A 24058-nucleotide genomic window follows, 5' to 3' on the forward strand; every position below is an offset into this window, starting at 1 on the left:
CCATAGATCTAGTTGTTTCACTAAGGCTAGTGTTAAAATGGGTCATTATTCTGTAAATCCTGGCAGACACCTTCAGCACAAACCACTGGATTCTCTACACTTACCAAGGTTAAGAAACCCGGAAGAGGGCTGGGTGAAGGCAAAAATGGCCTTGGGTTAGAAAAATGCCCCCAAATCCCTTCTACAAACCGCCATTCTCTCACTCTGACCTCCACAAAGCCTCCTTCCTGGTCTCTAGGCTTTTCATCTTGCCCCCTCCAATCCCATCTCCATTGAGCCAGGTTGTGTTAAAATGTGAAACAGACCATGCTAGGTCCTTCCCTTAGAATAAAATCCAAACTCCTAGCCAGGACTGAGTAGCCCTCTTGCATGCTTTCCTCTTCTATCACCCCACCCCACCTGCCAAGCCCTTGCCAAGCTGTTCTCCCTGTTGGAATCATTTTCCAATGCCCCCAACTCCCCTCTGCTCCCTGCCACCTAGTACCTGACTAACTTCTCCTTGTCACTGCTTCCAAAGACCTTCCTGACCCTCCCAACTGATGTTCACACTCAGGGCATCCCGGTTTGATCCTGCCTTGCACTCACCATATTCGTCATTTAATTTTTCACTAAGGCAGTGCCATGAGAACCAGGGCCATTGCCATTTGTGACCTTGACCTCTTACCAATGCCTGCCAAGCAGTAGGTGCTCAGTAAATGCTTTGCATGATAGCCTGAGCTTGCCACATGCCCACCCACTCACCCTCCAGCCCCTGTGAATGACCTTCCGATATGTCTTGGGTTTTTCTTCCTTTAGAAGGGTAGTTCACACTTTGGCTGTGGGTTAAATCTCCCCAGTGAATTCTCCCCAGACAAGCCATCAGGTGAGCTACATAAGGAGCCTCTCTTGGGACTCCCCCAACTCAGCCTCCTGCAGGACTTCATCTTGCTCCTGAGCTCACTCCATTCCAACGGAACAGGAAGGGAAAAAGGAAACCAGACCAGAGTGGAAAGCATTTTCAAACTTTATTTACAACTGTCACAGTGACAAAAAGTAGTTTGGAAAAAAAAAAAATGCTAGTTTCTCCCTGAGCCTCAAAAAAGAACAGATAGAAGTTACAGGAGGTTCATCTCACAACAGGCATTTTTACTGAAATACTAGGAATTTTTTCAATACAATCAGTTAGAAATACACACAAATTACTTGAAAAGAAAAAAGGAGGCCAGATAGGAGCTCAGCCACTTGTCCAAGAGCAGCTGGGTCCCCCCAGCAGGCTCCACCGCTGAGGGTCCTGACATTAGCTGTCAGCCCCTGGCCTGCTCAGACTGCAAACGGTCATACAAAGTGGTCTAGGGACCAGCAAAAATAATAAACCACCCCCATAAACAGACACATACACAAAGTAGATTTGTTACGCAGTTTACAAGCATGTTCCCATCACACAGCAAGACCAGGACAGGTGATTCAGGGTAGCAGATAAGGAAAGACACCAAAACACAGGAATTGAAAAGGCAAGACCCCCGTCCACAAGGGGAGGCGAGGGAATGAGAGTATGGATGAACCACTCTCTGCAGCCAAAACAGAACGAAGCGGGGAGCAAGAGAGAGGAAAGCCCCTCTCGGTGCAGGCTGCCGGCCTCTCCCACTTCTGCGAGGAGTTGGAAGAAGTTATTGCCATTGATGTGTGTCACACAGGCAGACAACAGAGGGAGGAAGCAAGGGGTGCCAGCGACCATCGGCTTCCCAGAACGGAATCCCGCGGACTGCTGTGTCCACAGCGCACCCTCGTCCTCCTGCCCCGGCATCCCCAGAGCCACAATGACCTTGAGGTATTAAATACAGCTATATACACACGTCCAGAACTGAGGGTCAACCTGGACTGACTGGAGACCTGAGGGGACATGCTGCGTGCCTTGGTTGGCCGAGTTTAGCTCAAGGAAGGCTCTGAGTCCACCTCTTGGCCACACGGTACTGCTCTCGGGTGGACTGAAGCATTTGTCCTGCAACCTGCTGCTTCAGATGGCTCTTAGCTACAATAAGAAATCCTAAGTCCAAAGGCCAACTTTCTCATACAACTGGTGCCCTTGCAGGAAGCAGTGGGAGGTGGGGAAGGATGAGGACCACTGTTGAGTAAGGACAGTGGAGGTCCCTTGCCATGCCTCCCTTCTGCCCTTGTCCAGGAACAACATGGGGAGAAGCCAGGGATCTCATGACATCCTTTAGTCTCAAACTCGATCCCAAGGTTGCCACGACAGCCTTGTCCCCACCATGCAAGTCACCTCCCCAACAAGACACAGAAAAAGCCACGTCTGCTCTCCACTAGGCTCCCACAAGAAAAACAGACCAAGAGCCCCCATGGGGCGTGAGTACTGCAGCTGGGCAGACTGGTGGGAATCCATAGCTGAGCTGGGGACCCATGTACCCATGGCTGCTGTGGCTGGGGCAGGGAAGGTGGCGGTGAGGAGAAGGAAGGGCCAGCCTGGAAGACCACGCCCACTCCATCTCGGGAGCAAGTGTTGGAAGGGCAGCAGTTAAGGGAGAGACCTTCATGCTGAGTGTCCACCCTGGGGCTACCAACAAGGGCAGGAAGTGCTCTCACTACTCCTAAAAGGTGCTGGGAAGCAAAATGGATATATCAGGGAGAAAAGCTGAAAAGCACTGCCTCTTAAAAACCGATCACATTGGCTATGTGAGCCTACCACAGCTAGGAGCAGAGAGGCCATGGAGAGGAATGGGGTGACCTTTCCTTTCCTGCACATCACCTCCAGCTGGCTTTTCAGGCAGCCAGTTGCTCCTGCTCTCCTTTACTCTCCTCCCTGTCATATAGACCAACACACCTGAAATGAAAGCAAAGGGTGGGGTGGGTGAAACTGGAGAGAGAGATGAAGACTTTGTTTTCTGATGTCCCAGCAGCCAGAGTGAATGTCTGCTGAGCGCATCCTGGCTGCAGTTCTCTGATCAATGTTTTCTTATTTTTTCTTTTGTCTCATGTTTGTTTTCTTACCCCAAATGTTCCTTGCTTGCTTTGCACATGCCCCACCTCCCACCCACCAAGACCCACTGGAATCCCACCACTGCCTCTACTAGGCTGCCTGAGTTCAGATAATGATCTCAAAAACAGCACTCGCTCCCCCCACCCCCTAACCCCCTGGCTCTAAGCAGCTTCCTTTCTCAGAGGGCCTTGCAAATTGTCAGAGGGCTCCACTGCTCGGCAAATTTCAAAAAAAAAAAAAGACAAGAAAAGAAAAGAAAACCAACTCGGTGATCTGCAGGTGCAAAACAGAAGCCTCGTTTGACATTTTCAGAACAATTGCGGCTCACTCTCTTCTTCCGTCATGATGGGAAAAACACAGTTCAGGAACAGATGCTGGCTGGTATGACCCATGGGAGTCCACAGGGACTCTACTGCTCTTTATTTTCTTTCGCTGTCTCTTCGCAGTTATCTTGCTCATCCTCCTGGACCAGGAACTCCTCAGGGGGCCACCGGAGCTCCCCGCTCTCCACCTCCCCTTCTGTGGGTTCCACCACTATGGAGGGCAGACGGTCCTTCAGTTTGCAGCAGCGGTCAAAATCTGACGGGTCTGGGAAGATCTGAAAGAAAAGCAGAGCAGGTGCCTGGTCACGTAGATATTTGAAAAGAGAAATTCCATTCCTTCTTTGCACATCCATGTGGCATACTGGGTGCATGCCATAGGCCAGGGACTGTGCTTTGCACTCGGGAGGCTGTGGAGTATATAAGGTGGGAGCCATGGGAGAATATTCTGGGGCAACATAGGAAACTGTCCCTCAGTCAGACTTCCATTCCAATCCTGAAGCTGAAAGTTTGGGGGCAGTGCCACTGAGTTTAAAGGTTGATGTGACTCTGTTTGGACTCTGTATTTTATTTTCAGATAAAATAATCCCAAATCATGTTATCCACAGTAAGTCTGGTCTCTCTCTGCAGGAAGTATTTTACTCCAGCAGTACAAAGAATACAACAGTTGCCACAGCATTATTAAGTACCTCCCGGAATAATTATTGGCACTAAGTGAGCAGGTTACCAGGTGCTATAGATATATCACTTCCAACTCACACAGTCATGCTGAAAAATAGGTGTTGCTAATGCTAGCTTAAAGAATCTCAGGCTTGGGAGAGTAGGTGGTCCAAGACCAGACAGCCTAGAAATGAGTGAGGGATGGGATGAGATTGAAAACTGGGTCTGGGCTGGGCCTGGTGGCTCACACCTCTAATCCCAGTGCTTTGGGATGCTGAGGCGGGTGGATCACGAGGTCAGGAGATCGAGACCATCCTGGCTAACATGGTGAAACCCCTCATATGGTGAACTACTAAAAATACAAAAAAAATTAGCCGGGCATGGTGGTGGGCGCCTGTATTCCCAGCTACTCGGGAGGCTGAGGCAGGAAAATGGTATGAACCTGGGAGGCGGAGCTTGCGGTGAGCCGAGATCACGCCACTGGACTCCAGTCTGGGCGACAGAGTGAGACTCCATCTCGAAAACAAAAAAAAAACCACAAAAACTGGGTATGTTTGATTCCCCTGCCCCAATACCAGCTTGTCCCTCAAGCAGATGGGTCCTGATCCCATTGCAAATGTAAAGTCAAAGCCAAATCCTGATGAACGGCATGGTCCCCAGTCACAGGCGGGCTGGGAACAAAATCCAACGATCCTTTTTCACCTGTGAACAATTCCTGGCTTCTTGCCAGCTCTACACCTGAAGGAGTCTACTTCTTTTTCCAGAGTCCCGTCAGCCAGGCTTTGTTTTTTAATGCCTACTTTGTGTCCTGCCCAGAGCTGGCAGAAACTCCAAACCCAGCTATAAAATCAGGGCCAAATCTGGCTCTGCAGATTCCCTCTGCATACACTGCCCTGTGACTACAGCTGACCCAATTCTTGGCCCAGCAGTTTAAGTACTTAATCCGCTGGGCTGCTGGTCCCTGCCATTCACAGCCCTCAGTGACACACCCCAGAGCTAGAGAGAGGAGCCTCTGTCTGGGATGCTGGGCTCCCAGAATCAGGCACTTGGCACCTTCATAGCCATCTCTTCCCACCTCTCCATTTCGTAGATGAGCAAATCAAGGCCCCAGAGGGGTAAGGAGACCTGCCTAAGGTCACACAGCTTGTTCATAGCACAAGAAAGGAAAGCAAAACTTTGAGTGGGTGGAGACACATTTGAAGAGATCTGGGCGGCTGCCTGCTCCTGCCTGCACCTCGATCCGGATGGGGACAGGCCCACGGCAGCAGACAGGAGTCACCCATTACCAGGACATAGAAGAAAGGCCCTTTTACAAACTCAGGCCTTCCCAACTTCTGTGGTGCTCTGAGGATACCTGGTCTTATTGCAACCCAACCCCATGCAGTGCTGCCCCAGCCAAGTCACACTCTCACCACATCACAGGCCACGTGGGGCTTCCAGGAATCACAGGCCTCAGTGAAGCCTTCCCAATCCCTGCAAACGAGTGATTATTAACCATTTATCCAATAAGACCTATTGCTGGGGATTAAGCCTTAAGCCAGCTGCACAACCAGGCATCATTAAAGACTTAACGAGGCTCATAAAAGGTATCATAATGGCAGCCAGGAGGAAAACAAGTCCAGGGAGGGGATGGGCCAGTGTGGGTCACGGAGGCAGAGGGACACGGACCCCGACTCTGGGCTTTGTCTTCCTGACCAGGCCGGCCCAGAAGTTCTGCCCTCGGACGGTGCTGTGCCTGGACGTGCATGTGCCAAGCGAGGAGCCGCCACGTGGGCTTTTTGGGTGCGTCCTCATTTCTTGGGTGGGGCCAGAGCCCCCCATGGGCTGTGAGGACACAAGGCGCCCTCCAAGCATGAGCTCTGAGAGTGGGTGAGAGGGACCCCGATGGAGGGAAGCCCACTACAGGTCACGAAGCTCTTTCAGATGTCAGCTCGTTCAGGGCTCACTGCCACTCTAGGAATAGTAAGACCCGGGACTCTGCGGGTCACATGGCAGAGCCAGGATTCAAACCTACATCTGCTGTTTTCAGTGCCTGAGCCTTCTGGAAAATGGATTAGGCTGCTGCTGGGTCTCCACCCCATTTCACAGATGGAAAACTGAGCAGGGAGGGAGAGTAAGACTCTGGGCCTTCACTGCCCAGGCAGCTGTGAGGGCCCCAGCCCAGGAGGTGAGCTTCCCAGTCCCAATGCTTGTTTTAAACCTTCAGGATCCAAGACAGCACCATAAGCTGTCAAGAGGAGAGGGGGACCTGCCCTGTGAAGAGCCTGGCCCTGCCTCCACCCTCTGACCTCACTGCCAGGATTGTGCCTACCTGTGCCAGGGCCACATTGTCAGGGCTGGGAGAGTGAAAACCCAGTTCTAACTATGACAGCCTAAGCCAAGGAAAAGCAAAAGGCATGACAAGCAGGGCAGGGCCAGCAAAAGGAGGAGGGGGGGAGGGGGAGGAGGAGGAGGAAGAGAGGAGGAAGAGGAGGAAGAGGATGAGAGGCGTGGGAAGCACTGGATTTCATTTCAAGCTGGAAACAGGTCTTTCATTAAAATAAGGAAAAAAATCTGATGATGATGATGGATGAAATTTTTGCTGAGCAGAATCTCAAACCTCACAAGAATTCTAGTTACCACCCCCCAACTTATCCACAGTTTTGCTTTTCTTGGTTTCAGTTACCCACAGTCAACTGCAATCCCAAGATAGGTAGGTACAGTACAATAAGATATTGTGAGAGAGAGACCACATTCACATAGTTTTTGTTGCAGTATGGTGTTATAATTGTTCTATTTTATTGTTAGCTATCATTGTTAATCTCACATTGAGTCTAATTTATAAATTAACCTTTATCACAGGTATGGATGTATAGGATAAAACATAGCATATGTGGGTTTGGTATTATCTGTGGTTTCAGGCAACCACTGTGTGTCCTGAAACGTATCCCTCCAGAGATAACGGGGACTACTGTAACCCTATTTTGTGGATAAGAAACCTGAAGCACAGAGACGGTATGTGACTTGCTCAAAGCCACGCACCTAGGAAGCAGCTGAACTGGGATCCAAACTCAGACCTGTAGGACTTCAAATGAAGCGTTCACTTGATAACATGGGTTAAGCCACACAACCCAGGTGCTCACTATGTCCTTGACCACCATTGTATAACTCCGGTCAAGTCCTCTCAACCCCAAACACCTCAGTTTCTCCTTTTGAGACATGAGGTGACCTTCTTGTCTCACTAGATGGGTACAAGTTCTTGGCAAATATAAAGATGATAAAATACTTTGAGGACATAAGCAAAATTGAAACTATAATGTCCTCTTTGGAGCAGTTTCAAAAGAACTACAGTAAGTATCCAATCTCCAAGCAAGAGGGAGTCATATGAACACAGTAATTAAAATAATTCCAAACAGCGCCATTCATACCAGGAGCTCCACAATTAAGTCTTTTAAGACCTTGGAAGAGGTCTGAGAATTGAACTTCTGATACTGCTTAGCTGCCAGAGGACTTTGCTCCCTGAATTGCTCGAAGCAAGCACTGTTTAAAAATTTTTTTTTGTTTGTTTACAAAGCCTATTAATTGTATTTTTAAAAATTACTATAATAATCAAACCCTTCCATCAGAGATCTTATTTTATTATCAGATTATACCCATTTGGGCCTCAAAATTGTAGCTCTCTCCAAACACGAAAAGTACCCAGAACCAACAGCTTCTGGTTTCCTTACAGACAGACAGAAAGCCTTGCAAAGTGCTGCTGAGTAATTTGCCAGCACAATCTTATCTCTGACAGCTGCTTCAGAGGCTGACCCCAAGGAGGTCAACATTTTTCCACTAAGTCATGCTTTTTAATCATCTAGGCAGCAGAAAAATGAGAGGTTGCAACTGCAATTTGACGGGTGGGGAAGGCAGTGGAAAAAAGGACTTGAGTCAGACTTGCCAAGCACATGACAGGTAGGGGTTGAGGCGGCAGGCCAGCCCGGCATGCTGCCTGCCTGCAGGAACTGGCAGGGAGTAAAGAACTGCCCCTGTTCCCAAAAGAAACTGCTTCTGGTTAAACCTCTTTCCCCAAAGTGCTCCTTCTCTCTGTACTACAGAAAGGCAAAAACAAACACAAATCATTTTCCCTTCTCTCTGCAGCTCTCAGAGGCATTTCTCACCCTCAGCCCAGGGTAGGGCAGGCCTAGAAGAATCCACCCCCAGCTGTGATTCTCCCAGCCCTACACCTTCCTCCCTCTGCCAGCCCTGGACTCCACATCCAGCAGCCACATTGGGCTGCCAAAGCCGATGGCTGAAATGAATCGAATGGACACCAAGTGTGTTAGTCCATTCTCATGCTGCTATGAAGAAATCCCCAAGACTGGGTAATTTATAAAGGAAAGAGGTTTTTTTTTTTTTTTGAGATGGAGTCTCGCTCTGTCACCCAGGCTGGAGTGCAGTGGCACGATCTCTGCTCACTGCAAGCTCTGCCTCCTGGGTTCACGCCATTCTCCTGCCTCAGCCTCCTGAGTAGCTTCGGCTACAGGCGCCCGCCACCACGCCCAGCTAATTTTTTGTAGTTTTAGTAGAGAAGAGGTTTCACCATGTTAGCCAGTATGGTCTCAATCTCCTGACCTCATGATCCACCCGCCTTGGCCTCCCAAAGTGCTGGGATTACAGGCGTGAGCCACTGCACCTGGCCTAAAGGAAAGAGGTTTAATTGCCTCACAGTTCCACATGGCTAGGAAGGCCTCAGGAAACTTACAATCATGGTGGAAGGGGAAGCAAACACATCCTTCTTCACAAGGTGGCAGGAGAGAGAAGTGCCGAGCAAAGGGAGAAAAGCCCCTTATAAAACCATCTGATCTTATGAGATCTCAATTACTATCATGATGAGAATGGCATGAGAGTAACCGCCCACATGATTCAATTACCTCCTACCAGGTCTCTCCCACGAGACAAGGGGATTATGGGAACTACAATTCAAAGATAAGATCTGGGTGGGGACACGGCCAAGCCATATCACCAAGTTCCATCCTTTGCAAATGGAATGAAGCCTTGACATTTACACACACCATGAATCTCCCAGGTCTTGCATTCTCCACTGTGTAGAAAAGTAAGCACCATTGTTCATCTCAGAAGCTCACCCTCAGGCCCAGGATTCTCTGCTCCAACAGCCTCTGCTGTTGGTCGGCAAACAAACGCCCTGGGCTTCCCTGAAACATCTTGCTGCCTTCATCATCCTCATACTAAATCATCTATCCAACAAAGCAGCCACTCACCACACAGGGCCATTTAAAGTTACATTAAATTGATGTTTATATTATATCACATATAAATTTCTGTTAATAAAAATAAAATAAAAATTTTAGCCACCTTTCTTATTTTTTATTAGTTTTTTTTTTTTTCTTGAGATAGGGTCTTGTTTCGTCACCCAGACTGGAGTGCAATGGCACAATCTCAGCTCACTGTAGCCTCAACCTTCCAGGATCAAGCGATCCTCCCACCTCAGCCTCCCAAAGTGCTGGGATTACAGGCATGAGCCACCGTGCCTGGCCATGGTGACGGTGAATTTTACAGGGGACACCTCTTCGGAGGCATCCTTTGCCTGGTGGCCTCCAGTCCCAACAGGCCGTGGCATTTTGGGAACTCAAATGAATTCACTTGAAAGGTCAAGGGAGCTTCAAGACTTTGTAACAGGAAGAGATGGTCTGTAAGATACTGGAATTTCTGGCTGTATAGATCAGTGCTGTCCAAAAGAATGTTCTGCGTATGGAAATGTTCTCTATCTGCGCTGTCCAATACAGTAGCCACTTGCCATGTGTGACTATGGAGCACTTGAAAGGTGGCTAAAATTGGCCAGGCATGGGTGGCTCATGCCTGTAATCCTAGCACTTTGTGGGGCTGAGGTGGGAGGATGGCCTGAGCCTGGAAGGTTAAGGCTGCAATGAGCAGAGATTGTGCCACTGCACTCCAGCCTGGGTGACGAAACAAGACCCTTTCTCAAAAAAAAAAAAAAAAAAAAAATTCTACTGACAATAAAAAATAAGAATGGTGGCTAAAATGTTATTTTTTATTTAATTTTTATTAATAGAAATTTATATGATATAATATAAATATCAATTTAATGTAACCTTAAATGGCCCTGTGTGGTGAGTGGCTGCCTTGTTGGATTGATGATTTAGTATGCGGACGATGAAGGCAGCAGGATGTTCCTGGGAATCCCAGGGCATTTGTTTGACAGATCAACAGTGGAGGCTGTTGGACCAGAGAATCCTGGGCCTGAGGGTGAGCTTCTGGAGACCAGGAATTCCTCAGCAGGCTTCTTGCTTAGGCATAAAAGTTGCTGGTGAGCCAGTTCCCATTTCACCCGTGGAGGGGAACTGAAAGGCAACACCAGGGCTTCAAAGGCCCCAAATTTGGGGACCGGGCTATCAACTGTCTGCCTCCATGCCAGGTGACCTAAACCTGGCTGCCCCTGGGGTGGGAGACGAGAGAGATGCCTGGCACCTGGCATGGAAAATGTGGGCGCTCCTGGTCAGAGCCACCCTCCCCTGAGTGTGCATCTCTCAGCCATCATCTGACAAACAACCCAAGCTGGCCACAAAGAGGCAGAGGGCTCTGCAAAGAGCCGAGAGATGCTAATAGGGAAAGCGGACACCAGCAGGTAGAGGAGATGAAAGGTGGTTAGCAGGACACAAAGGGCTAATTACCAGCTCTGCAAGCTGAGACCTCAGGAGCCTGGACATCTTGCTCTTTTTTTGCAAGGGTGGAAAGAGGAAAGAGGAAGGCCGGGAGTGGAGAGGGAGGGGAGAGAGCCTGAGATACATAACCAGGCCAGCTCCCTAAGGCACTGTGGACAAAACCACACAGTAAGCTTCTACCCTCTCTTGTTGCAGAGAAGTAAGAACAATCAGCCCAAACCCGCTCAGGAAAATCGCTCTTCCCACAGGCAGACCACAGAGTCCGAAGGATCTGGCTTTTTCCTCGCCTCCCTCTTTTATTATCGCTATGACCCTGGTCACGTCATTTTATCGCCTCTGAGCCTCAGCTGCCTCTGGAGTAAAATGAGAAAATCATTTCCACTTTACGGTATGGTTGGCATGGTCACAGTGCTGTGCCTTGAGAGCCAGCACAGTGCCTGACAGGCTCATCGAAGCGGTGGCCCATTCTCCTCCTCTACTCCTCTATAATTTGGGTCAGTGCTAATGCTGATCTTGCAGGGCTTTGGAGAGAATCAAATACAGGTATGTGTGAACATGCCCTGTAAACTCTACCTTCCTAATGATGGTTCTTACTAGGTAAAGCTGGGGTCCCCCAGCAGCATTTAGAGTGAGGAACCAAGGGGTCAACAGCTGTGGCTTGGGACAGGAGCAAATACGCAGCACTCCTGGGCTTGTGCCCACAAATCCTAGGCCGAGTTCTTAGGAGAAATGGCTGCAACTTCATTCATCACTTCCCTCCCCGTGGCTCTGTTTCCCCAGGGCGTGGGTTAGGGCCGCCAGAATGAAAACCATGCCCTTGTCACCACCCCGCCCCCAACCAGAGGCCTTCCTCTTCTTCTACCTCCTCCTTTCACTTACTCCAGGGGCCTGCCCCTCAGCTTCCCAAAGTCTGGATTTCTTACTTCTCCTGGAGAACAACAATGAATTGCCTTGTGTGTTCCTTCCTTCCTATGATGGGCTGGCTTATAACAATGGGCAGATCTCTACCAGCATCCTGCTCTGCCAAGGGATGAATGAACAAGCAGCAGCTAATTCAAATAAAAAATCCACCTGTTCTTTGCCGCCTAACAATGTGTGAAGGCAAGAAATTCTGTCTTTGAAATACTTGCCTCCTGCTATTTTATTATCATCATTATTATTATTTGCATTTTACTGGCTTTTCCATGTGAAATGTGGCTAATAAGAACAGAAAGAATTGTAGCAAAGGGGCAGCAGGGCTACTAACTAGATGCAGGGAAGGAAGAATATTCTCCAGTCTCTACTCAGAGACTGTCCATCTTTAAGACTCTCATCTTCCTTAAATCTCCCCTGGACTGGGGTTACAGAACATCCACCTCACTCTGTTCTGCCTTGCCCTGGTGCCTCTAATCCTATAGAGGACTTAAGCAAAGATTTGGGGCTTATAACAACTGCTGGACCTCCTTCCTTTGGATCAAAGATGCTTAAGCCTCCAGCCTTGAAACTTAAAAGAAAAGGAAATCCTTTGGATAAACACCATCTTTCATAAACATCTCTCAAACACACACCCATCCTGCGAGTCAGGAGTTCCAAATTCTAATTAATTGCACTAATTTCTACTGCTAACTCTGGGCCCAGTGGAATGAGGAGGCTTTTGGAATGTTAGAGAACTTTTTTCTCTGGGGCAGTGAGAAAAGACTTGTTATCAGGCACAGATGACTTCAAATATCCACGACTTTTTGACTGTATCATCATTACCTTCTGGAAAGAAGACTGGCCCCCTGTCACCTCCAGGCATCTGTGGGTGGCACATCCGTCTCTCTATCCTCCCCTCCACTAGTACTACCCAATGTCCCATGGTCACACCTCTCTCAGCTGCCATTTCTAACTATCCCTGCATTCTTTTTTTGGAAACACAAATCTTGAATATTTAGCCTGTCCCATTGCCTTCCATTTCTTGTTTGGGTTCCCTTCCTAACCCCCACCACGTAGCTTCCAAAAACATCCCTGGGTGGAAACAAATCTCGAAGGCCTTCCTTACAGCCCTGCCCCACGGCCTTTACTCCACTTTCATTCCGTCTCTACCCATTCTGCAGTGCACTACCAGGACAACTCACTTTGTCCTCCACAAAAAACTTTTTTGCCCCATGCAAGAAGTTTTCCTTGATAGTAGCTCCCATAAAAGAAGCTTGGAGATTTTAGTTGATCACAACTGCAGCATTGAGGCTAACAACTGAAGCAAATAGGGCTATATTCCTAGAGGTATATGCCTTTCAATGAAACCATCTACACTAACAGAGAGCTGATGGACCTGCTACCCTCTCATCAGGCATATTCTATGTAGCCTAGGGCAGCCATTCTCCAAGCTCAACTGCCAAGATCCTTTCAGTGAGGGAGCCTCCACGGAAGTAACATATTTTCATAGTAATACTAAGATGTCGTTTGCCTTTTTCAGTGTTAACACTTGCACTAAGGGTATAGAAAGCAACAGTGGAAGAAACTGCTGGCACCTTGGTGAGAATTAATGTAGTGGCAGCAAACCATACTTGGCATCATCAATTGTTCGCCAGCTCACCCTCACGATTAAAACGAAAGCAAGCAAACAAAAAAAATTAATGCCCTTGATGAAGCGGTAAAAAGTAATTTATATTAAATATTGACTCAACCACATGTCACTTATGTATGTGGCACAGTGAAATGGACAGTTAGCCTACAACATTTCTGCTGCTGACGGAAGTACAACAGCTGTCTTGAGGAAAGCAGTCATGTGACAGAGTTGCCAGCTGAACTAGCCGCTCATGCCATGGAGCACCATTCTTACTTGAAAGAATGACCAACAAATTGTAGTTATTCCAACTTGGGTATTTGGCAGGCATTTTCTCAAAAATGGACAAAGTGACAAAGTGAGCCTGTCACTTCAAGGAAAATGACAGTATTTGTCATCAATGATAAAAATAGAGCTTTCAAGTGAAAATTAGAATTTTGAAAAAGTTGTATCAGCCACCATGAGCCTGACAGCTTCCTAATGCTTGAGATCAGTAGAGACATTAAGAAATGTGATTTTATGATATTGTATAATGAAATGAGTCAACATTTTGAAGACCTGCATAACTTGGTGAACCTATATTTTCCAAATGATCAGAACATTACACTAAGCATGGGTAAAAGATGCACTCAAAGTGCAAAATAGACTAATGAATTTTAGTGTACAAAAAGGTCATTGATAAGATGTCAGATATCACATTGCCACTAACATTTAAGAAACTACCACTTGTTGGCTGGGCACAGTGTTTCATGTCTATAATCCCAGCACTTTGGGAGGCTGAGGTGGGAGGACTGCTGGAGGCCAGGATTTCAAGACAAGCCTGGGCAACATAGTGAGACCCCATCTCTACAATTAAAAAAAATAGCCAGGCATGGTGGCACATATCTATAGTCATAGGGACTTGGGGAGGCTGAGGCAGGAGGATCACTTGAGTCCAGGAGTTGGAGGCTGCAGTGAGCTATGACCATGCCACTGCACTCTAGCCTGGGTGACAGAGCAAAACGCTGAAAGAAAGAAAGAAAGGAGGGAGGGAGGGAGGGAGTGAGTGAGGAAGGAAGGAAGGAAGGAAGGAAGGAAAGAAAGAAAGAAAGAACGAAAGAGAAAGAAGGAAGGGAAAAAGAGAGAGAGAGAAAGAAAGAGGAAAAAAACTACTACTTGTTGAGTTTTAGTGAAGTACCAAAGAAACAAATCTGCATAGGCTAGATATCCTTCACTGACTTCAACCAACACATACTGCAACAGATTGACTGGAGAAGCACATGAGAGTCTAGCCTAGTCTTCTATTAAACTAGACTTTAAACAGACATGCAAAAATGTAAAACAATGCCTCTCCTCTCATTAAACATTTTCTGTTTTGGAAAATATATTTTTTACTAAAAACTGTTATTTACATTAACATGTAACGGTTTTGTTACTCTAAATGAATAAGTAAAAATTTTGAAAATTGTTTTAATTTCTGAAACAGTAAATATCAAAAGACATAATCAAAACAAAAGACATAATCATGAACAGAAGCTCTCTGGGTAGTCCTAAATAAGTTTTAGGAGTGTGAAAGGGACCGAGACCAAAAGGTTTGAGAATAGTTGGCCTGGAGAAATAATCCTCAGTAAGATGACTATGGGCCAGGTGCAGTGGCTCACGCCCATAATCCCAGCACTTTAGGAGGTAAGGTGGGCAGATCACTTGAGGTCAAGAGTTTGAGACCAGCCTGGCCAACATGGCAAAACCTCATTTCTACTAAAAATACAAAAATTAGCCAGGCGTGGTGGTGCACGCCTGTGATTCCAGCTACTTGGGAGACTGAGGCATGAGAATCCCTTGAACCCGGGAGGCGGAGGTTGCAGTGAGCTGGGATGGCACCACTGCACTCCAGCCTGGGTGACGGAGTGAGATTGTGTCTCAAGGAAAAAAAAAAAAAAAAAAAAGACTATGTAAGTCAAGGTTGAAAAACAACATATTTTAAAACTGGTAAAGATTTGACGGGAACATAAAAGGTGCCTTCTGATATCTGAAAGGCTGATAGGTAGGGAAAGAACAGGTTTTTGTTTTTGCTCTTGTTTTTTAAACTCCAACGGGCACATCTTAGGATTAGGATGGTGGATTTCATGTCATTATTCAACTTTTAAAAAACACAATAAGGATTAGCTCTCTCACTTATAGACATGGAAATCAGGCCCAAATAGGTGATGTGAGTTGCCTGAGATGACATAGGTAGCAGCAAAGCCAAGATTAGAAACCAGTTATCCAGATTCTTAGTCTGTAATCCCTCTGTGCTGAGAGGTTCTGGACTCTGTGTCACAGTGTCCAAAGAATATCTAGGTGACCTGATGTCAGGCTACTGTAGAGGACATTCCTTATCAAGGTGATAGGACCAAGCTCAAAGCTGCCCTCCCCTCTGAGGAGCTACAGTGCCATCGCTTTGATTCTGAAGAAAGTGTACGTATCCATGGTTTCCGAACTTCTAGTGTAGTCCCCAACAGAATTCTGAACAACTCTGTCTCCTTTCACATGTTCTAAAATCCCTGATATATTATACATATTGACATTTTAAAATAAAATATACATACCACTCTTTTAAATGTACTAAATGGGTCACAGATACCATAAGAATTTGACAGCAACCACGACCTATTAAAAAACTCAAGAACAAGCTCTTAAGTCAAATCTTGTATTCTTACTTTCTCTATGTAAAACTGTATTTCCATTCTACTTCTCCACAGAATTTTTTCTTGATGTAATATATTTTTATGTTTGAAAGTTTTTAGTCATTAGCTTTTCATAATTCTCTACAATAAAAAGATGTATTTATGCATACAAATTGACATTTTAAAAAATGTCCTACTTTAAGGCTTTGTTAATTTACAAATTCTGGATTGGTTTATTGCAGCTATTAGTATATAACTGATCAACAAACATATCACAAATAATTATTAAACACAAAGGTAAATTTTTATTGAGGTTTCTTTTTTTTCTGTTTGTTTGAGACAGGGTCTCACTTTTACCCAGGCTGGAGTGCAGTGGTGCGATCTCAGCTCACTGCAGCCTCCACCTCCTGGGCTCAAGCGATCCTCCCACCCCAGCCCCTCAAGTAGCTGGGACTACAGGTGCACAGCACCACGCCTGGCTAATTTTTTTTGTATTTGTTGTAGAGATGGGGTTTCCCTATGTTGCCCAGGCTGGTCTCAAACTCCTGAGCTCAAGCAATCCGCCCACCTCAGCCTCTCAAAGTGCTGGGATTATAGGTGTGAGCCACGTGTCCAGCCTTAATGAAGGTTTCTTACTGCAATAGTGAGTTGAATTGCGACAGGTTCTCCTCTTGTAAAGGGGGAGAAGGGCAGTTTTGAAAGAAAGGTAGGACAAGGAAGCAGGTGAAGCTAGTCTTCAGGAAATGCAATTTGCAAAAAGCAAGAGAAGAAGGCTTAAGATGTGGAAATGGATTTCCTGAAAACCCTCCCTGACATCATGTCCTTTGGAAAGTGTCCGTGAACTCCAGAGGCAGCTGTCCTCCCATTTTAACATTTTGTTAAAATGTGAAGTAGTATAAGCATTATTAAGAAGTAATTTGGCATACAAATCTCTAACACTCAACTGCCAACGAAAACAGTCAGGAAGGTTCCTGATGCTTCAACTGCCATACCCGAGGGGCACATGACCAAAGAGATACACATTTTGGAGGATCCTAAAAGGATTGTGCTGTGGAATTTCACACTCATGTAAGCTGGTATGTGTCAGCCTTGTGATATCACCTTCATCATTCCTGTTATGTCCACATACATGTCTTAGTTTCCTTTACTCATTTATTTAAAACATACTTGTTTAAAAATCTACCACTACATAAATGGAAAACTAGTCTTACATTTTTCAAGCTGTCTGTATAGCACCTAAATGAACTTTGTAAACCATCAGGAGTATGTGGACCCTGCTAGAGCACTGGCCTGGGCTGTCTATGTGTTGCAAAGCACCTAGACCCTTGGAGAGCTGTTGGGTACGCGGCCCTTCGACACTGGGTCCAAGACTTCCATTATGTTAAGATCTACTTTTAAGAGTCCAGCCCAGGCCAGGCGCAGTGGCTCACGTCTATAATCCCAGCAATTTGGGAGGCCGAGGCAGGTGGATCGCCTGAGGTCAGGAGTTCGAGAACAGCCTGGCCAACATGGAGAAACCTGTCTCCACTAAAAATGCAAAAACTAGCCGGGCATGTAGTGGGTGCCTGTAATCCCAGCTACTGAGGGAACTGAGGCAGGAAAATCACTTGAACCAGGGAGGCAGAGGTTGCAGTGAGCTGAGATTGTGCCACTGCACTCAAGCCCGGGTGACAGAGCAAGATTCCATCTCAAAAAAAAAAAAAAAAAGTCTAGCCCATCCTTAATTCCAGGGAAGGAATATTTCTCAACCATGAGTTATTCATGAGCCAGATCTGGAACCCCAGGAAAGCCAAGTTGGTTCAGAGACAAAGCATGCATCTGGTGAACCTTCTTGGGTCTCCAGAACAATGTAATTTCACTGGTCTTCTTCAAGGTTTACACAATGCTCAATGTCATTAATAGAATAAAGGAGAAAAGCTGAGCAATCGCTGACCTGCGTACATTTTTAATCCACAGAGGGTGTCAGTGTACCTACTATGGGACAAGAATATGATCACCAGCTATTTTGCAATGCTGGCTAAATGTTGCTTAAACATCATCGACTGTTACCATCATGCTTGAAATAAGTAATTAACAAACAATAGGAAGATGTACACTATCTCCTAAACACTTTAAAATAGCCAAATATCTTTCTGACTCTATCCAGAAAGCTCTACCATTATCCCATCTTTATAGATGTTCTACCCTGGAGATTCTATTTGCTAGAGCTTTCAATGCTGGGAGCTTATATTTTGATAAACTCTTTGATCTTTTCTGTTTTTAAGGTAACATATAATCAGAAGGCTTAATGATGTTGAATCTCTTTGAATCAGTAATTCTACTTCCAGGAACTTATTCCAAAGAAACAAATCAGACCTGTGCAGAGATTTCTGTAAAATGATGTTCAGAATAGTGTTCTTTGTAAGAACATAATATGCCACAACCTAAATATTCAGCATTAAGAAATGTTACATAATAGAATTTTACAAAGAAAACCAAATGACAAGAACATAGTCACAATATTACATTAAGTGAAAAAGGGATTCACTACAGCATGTACAGTATGGTCTCAATTTTATTTTTTAAGTGCATAGAAAAATACTGAAAGTAAACATACCAAAATGTTTCAGTGATAGAAATATGGGTGTGGATTTTTTTTCTCTTCACATTTCTCTGTATTTTCCTAAATTTCTATAACGAATAAATATTGGCCGGGCGTGGTGGCTCACACCTGTAATCCCAGCACTTTGGAGGCTGAGGTGGGCAGATCACTTGAGGTCAGGAGTTTGAGACCAGCCTGGCCAACAAGGCAAAACCCCGTCTCTACTAAAAACACAAAAACCAGCCAGGCGTGGTGGCACTTGCCTGTAATCTCAGCTACTTGGGAGGCTGAGGCAGGAGAATCGCTTGAACCCACAAGGCAGAGGTTGCAGTGAGCCAAGATTGCACCACTGTACTCCAGCCTGGGCCACAGAGTGAGACTCTATCTCCAAAAAAAAAAGAATATTACCTTTATAATAATAACATATATGTAACAGTATATATGCATACTCACACTTTTACCTTTTTTCAAGAAATCCTATTCCACAGTCTCTATGCTAAGGAAACAGTATAAAGTATGCACAAAGATTTATAAAAAACTGCATATAACTTTTTATATACATATTTACATATTTATAAGAGAAAATACATGTAACTTAAAAATTTCAACAATTGAATGACAAATTATGTTTTAACTTTATGATATAACATTATACAGTTACTAAAAATGATAGCTTGGAATATTTTTAAGATAAATCATCACAATAGAGTGCTGATGACTTAGATGCTGTTGAGGAAAGCAGCAAAATACAACAATGTGTGATCTTGGCTACATAAAAACGTAAGTGCACAGGAAAAGAAGGCAAAGATGCTAAATTGTTAACCGTTGTGATTTATGCATGGTGAAATTGTGGTGACTGAAAAACAAAAGTTTGAGAAACAAAATAGGCTGGGCGCGGTGGCTCCTGCCTATAATCCTGGCACTTTGGGAGGCTGAGGGGGGAGGATCACTTGAGGTCAGGAATTTGAGACCAGCCTGGCCAACATGGTGAAACCCCGTCTCTACTCATAAAAATACAAAAATTAGCCCGGCATGGTGGCACGCGTTTGTAGTCCCAGCTACTCAAGAGGCTGAGGCAGGAGAATCCCTTGAACCTGGGAGGCGGAGGTTGCAGTGAGCTGAGATCGCACCATTGCACTTCAGCCTGGGCAACAAGAGCAAAATACCATCTCAAAAAAAAGAAAGAAAGAAAGAAAGAAAATAAAAATAAAAATTCCATAATGAGCATATGTTTCTTTTAAAATTGGAAAAGTAAGCATAAAAATAATAAAATACATATTTTATCAATAAAAATATGAAATTGCCAACAAAGAGGGAAAGGGAAGGAAAAATTTCCTATAATTAAAACACTAATCTAAAACAACCACTTATTAACCCCCATCTGCCCTTACAGTTGTGTGTGTGAATGTGTGTGTGTTAGTGGATGTGCGCTGGCACCACTGCCTATGTCCATGGGGATAAGTGGCTGACCTTAAGGCCACCTACTAAATTAGGGCTTGTATGCAGGGCTACATCTAATGAAAATGTTTAGGAATTTGGGAAAGCCAAGGATACCTCTTAAATCCAGTTTGAACAAGTGCTTTAAGCTCTCCTAAGAAAAGGTGGAAGATGAGTTCAAGGTATATTTTAAATTCTGTTTGGGAACCACCAAATCAAGTTAGGAGAAAGTCAGGCTTAGACACCAGCTGTATCTGTACTAAAATTTAGGAGTGCCCTCTTTGCTTAGACCAATTCCATTTTATCTGAGAAATCCAGAATTTTCCCTCCCATTGGTTCAAATAAAATTCCTGGCTGAGAGGCAAGAAGTGGATGAGTTTCAGCTAAACGCTTGGGGTCTCTTCTACACAGTTTACCTAAAATAAGCTACTGCCGGTGCGAGGCAATTAAGTCCACCGGAGAGGGGGCTCCCAAAGTTTCCTTGAGGTGAAAATGCTAGCTTGACTATAGTTTGGAGAAACTTTGGGCAAATTGAAATTGTTTTTCAAGATGGATCTGTGTAATAAGGGGCCCTCCCTCAGCCCAGGAAGGAAGCAGAGGATTTGATGTGCTGATAACGACGTCTTCCTGAGCTGCGCTTGAGGACAAGGGAAGGGCAGGTGGCGAGGTGAGAGGCAGTCAGAGGCAGCACAGAAGCTACTAGACTGGGAAGGAATGAAGCCCCCAGCAAGTCTACGCCCTGTGTGAATGAGGGCCTGTCTTCATATCCTCTGAGGATTACTTCAGGACTCAGGCCTGCAAGATCATTTCAGGACATTCACTAGACACCCAGGAATAGCTCTTGGCTACAGTCACAACATTCGCCACCCAAACTCATCCCTTTCCCTAACAGTACCATCCTTTCTATCCAACGTGGGAGACTGGGCCTACTTAGAGAAAATGCTGATCCTATAAAAATTGGCTTCATGAGACTGCCAAGATAAAAGGATTCTCAGTGCAGGACGGGGAGAGAGGAAGGGCCAATCCATCATCTAGGCTCATTAAGCAACTATTTGTAGGACACTGTGCCCAGCGTCTTAGAAACAAAGAGCAGTCTAAGACACAGCCCCTGGCTCAGCAGAGAGATGAACACATAACCTCTTGGAGAGAGAGGCATCAGGCCCAACACAGGACCCTTGAGAGGAGGCCGGGATGTATGGCCCTAGTATGCAACATGTTGGCTGGGAAAGTGAAGAAAGCTTGTTCTCTCCCTGACCAGGCTACAGACTCACTGTTGTGACCAGGGGGCTTATGGGGCCCAGGAGGAAATCCCCATGGGAATAATTCCAGCCCTCTGCAGGGTAGTGTAGGAGGGAAGGTGCTGGATCCTCATACAGAGTAGATTTGCTCTGAACAAGGTGAACAATGACTCACATAGAGGCAGAATGTGCAGACACGGGCCCAGTGCCACTCAGAGAAACACATTATTTGTGCTTTTGAGACCCGTGGCCCTAACTGCCTTTTCTACATCCCATTCCTGTGATTTTTGTCAAGGAGAGAGGCGGGTGGGGGGAGTAGGGATAGGAGAAAAGAAAGTTGTTGCAATCCCAGGAACACGTGTCCGCGGCTGGATGCCTCCTGCCAAATGTTTTGGAATTTTAGCTCTATGTCTCTCCAGGGACTACTGAGGCCTTTTAAGTCTGACATTGTGAAAGATGTTTCCTGGTGACCATGGGACTTGCGTGCAGCTGCTCAGCAGCGCCTCCCAAACTCTTGAGGACATGTGGGGTACTACAGCTGGGAGTAAGCAATGAGACAGGGGTAATGAGGAGGAGGCAGATAGAGTGGATGCGTTATGCCCAGAATGGCCTCGTGAGCTGTGGGGGACAGAGGCCACAGACCAGAAACCTTCCTAAGGGCTTAACCCGTCACCTGTTTCCACACACGCATTCCACCCAGGTGGAACCGGCAGAGTGAAGCCAGGCTCAGGAGGTCTCCATCAAGAGAGGCTCAGCAGAGATGTGAGCAAAGAGAAGGGGTTTCCAAGTTACCGCCTAACTTCGGTGATGAAACAAACTGAGCCTGTTCTTTGAGAGATGAGCTGCTGCTTCTGACAAGGAGTGGGAAGGGCCAAAGTGGAGAGACCCCGTCTCTACTAAAAATACAAAAAATTAGCTGGGTGTGGTGGCACACTCCTGTAGTCCCAGCTACTCAGGAGGCTGAAGCAGGAGAATCGCTTGAACCCGAGAAGTGGAGGTTGCAGTGAGGAGATCGCGCCACTGCACTCCAGCCTGGGCGACACAGCGAGACTCCATCTCAAAAAAAAAAAAAAAAAAAAAAAAGAGTGGGGAGGAGTGAGAGAAAGAAGGGGCTATTTGGGACCTGAAGATAAAGGGGCAAGAGATCTTGTGCCAGGAAAGGCTGGTCGTCCACCCACAATGGTCCTTCAGACCACCCCTCAATGCAGGGCCATAGCTGAGGCTCTCCAACTGCACAAGGCAAATACTAAGGCTGAGGCAAGAGAAGTCAGCCCGCTAGCCTGCTCTTCCCTACCACAGAAAGCACTAGGACATCACTCCCTCCCACCTGGGGAATGAAGGGGAAGATGCAGGAAGCTCTCAGCGCTGTTTATCAAAGGGAATGTGTGGCGCACACAAGCACTGTGGTGTGTGAAGAAATCGCTCCTCCTGGCTTCCTCCCTCCCAGAGCATCCTCCCTCGCTTGCCTGACTGACAGATGGATGTCAAATGGTGGGGACATGACCAAGAATAAAAGCAGAAAGAATACAAGGGGCACCCAGGAAGGGACGTGTGCTGATTAGAGAAATTTAAAGAGCCTGGGGAAGGATGATGTGTTCAGACCTTGGTCCAGGTGCTTTAGAAGGAAGTTTTAAATGAAAACCAAGGAGCCACATCTGTATCTAGACCTTAGCTGGGGTGATGAAACTGTAGACGCCTCGGCTGCTGTGCTGAGGAAGTTAGAGTAGCAAGGCCAGGGTCCCAGTGCCCTTGGGTGGAGGCAGTGTCGGTGCCCACAGGCAAACTCCCAAGACCCTTCCCCAGACAGAGCCCAGGCCAAGTCGGGCATAGCATCGAAGGAGACCCAGCTGCAGAGGCATTCCCTAACACCATATTTTTAGAGTCCCTGGAGCCAAAGAAGCAGCCGCTGACTTGCTTCCTTGAATTAGGGTAAGGAAGAAGGCACTGGGCAGCAGAAATTCCTGTTCCACAGGCTGGATGGAGGTGGGGAGGGAGCTGCTGCCATCAGGGACATCAACATCCTGCTGGAGACCCTCCCACTCAGCTGGCGAGCTGGCCGCCACCCACAGCCTGCCTGCCCAAAATGTACTCAGACTTTCTAGTAACCATTTACTCACCCACCCCACAGGGTGTCACAATTCATGTTAAGTGAATGTGCACACGTGGATTTCCCTTACTGAACTGCCTCTCCAAATGAATGTTACTACAAAACAAGGCACTGGCTCACAACACAGCCCTAACTGCCCCAGGACCAGTAGCTGGGGCTTCCTTGAATCTTTCAGGGGATTAAAAGGGCATCTATCTGAAACCTTGGTAGGCATGAGCGTGAGCAGGCCCTTTCCAGAAGCTAAGGCAGAAGAGAAGGTGACCAGCTTTAGAATCAGGAGACTCAACTTCATGGAAACAACCACCGCCCACTTTTAGCACTTAGGCACCTTGGGTGGGGGCAGGGTACAAAGATGAAGATAAGTCCTCCCTTGCCTTCAAGGACCTGGGCAAAGAGAAGGTAAAACAGGACTCGTATCCTCGAAGCAGCGCGGCATCATTGGTAAGTAGAAAATGCCACAGGCGTTAAAAGAAATGTCACAGCTGGTACAGAGAAATCAGGAAAGCTTCATTCTCGGTAGATCTGCAAGGCGGTGAAGTGACTGACAAAGTCCAATGTGCCATTTACTTGATGACTTTCTTTCAAGGTCAAATCACAAGCCTGAGATCCTATTTCATCTGTCAAGTCTGGATTGATGTCTCCTTCCCACTCTCAGTTCCTTAGAAAAGCAGGTCTCAGTAAAAGCCACGTACTATTATTATCCTTAGGAGGAACGCCAAGAACAGAGCTCTGAGATCCCCTGCCCCCAGGCCTGAGCCGAGCCTGAGCATGCAAAGGGAAGGGGCTCCAGCCAAGTGCCAGTCCCAGCCAATCTCCAGAGCTCTGGTGGGAATGTGTCTAATTGGACAGCACTAGCTTTGAGTGGGCCCGGAGAATATCTGTCACACCGCAATGGTCAGACCAGCTCACTGCA

The 24058-nt window shown here is 46.4% G+C and overlaps 1 protein-coding gene across 1 annotated transcript in view; it reads right to left on the reverse strand.

Moving 5' to 3' along the window:
- Positions 1 to 985: 985 nt before the first annotated feature.
- The window catches only part of LBH (LBH regulator of WNT signaling pathway), a 28786-nt gene continuing 5713 nt past the window's right edge, over positions 986 to 24058 (reverse strand). Inside the window, exon 3 of the mRNA XM_004029055.5 lies at positions 986 to 3569. Within this exon, the coding sequence (XP_004029104.1) occupies positions 3381 to 3569 (189 nt within the window). The 3' untranslated portion in view covers positions 986 to 3380. The remainder of the gene's footprint in view (positions 3570 to 24058) is intronic.

The sequence above is a fragment of the Gorilla gorilla genome, chromosome 12 (assembly GCF_029281585.2).
Source record: "Gorilla gorilla gorilla isolate KB3781 chromosome 12, NHGRI_mGorGor1-v2.1_pri, whole genome shotgun sequence".
NCBI classification, from domain to species: Eukaryota; Metazoa; Chordata; class Mammalia; order Primates; family Hominidae; genus Gorilla; species Gorilla gorilla.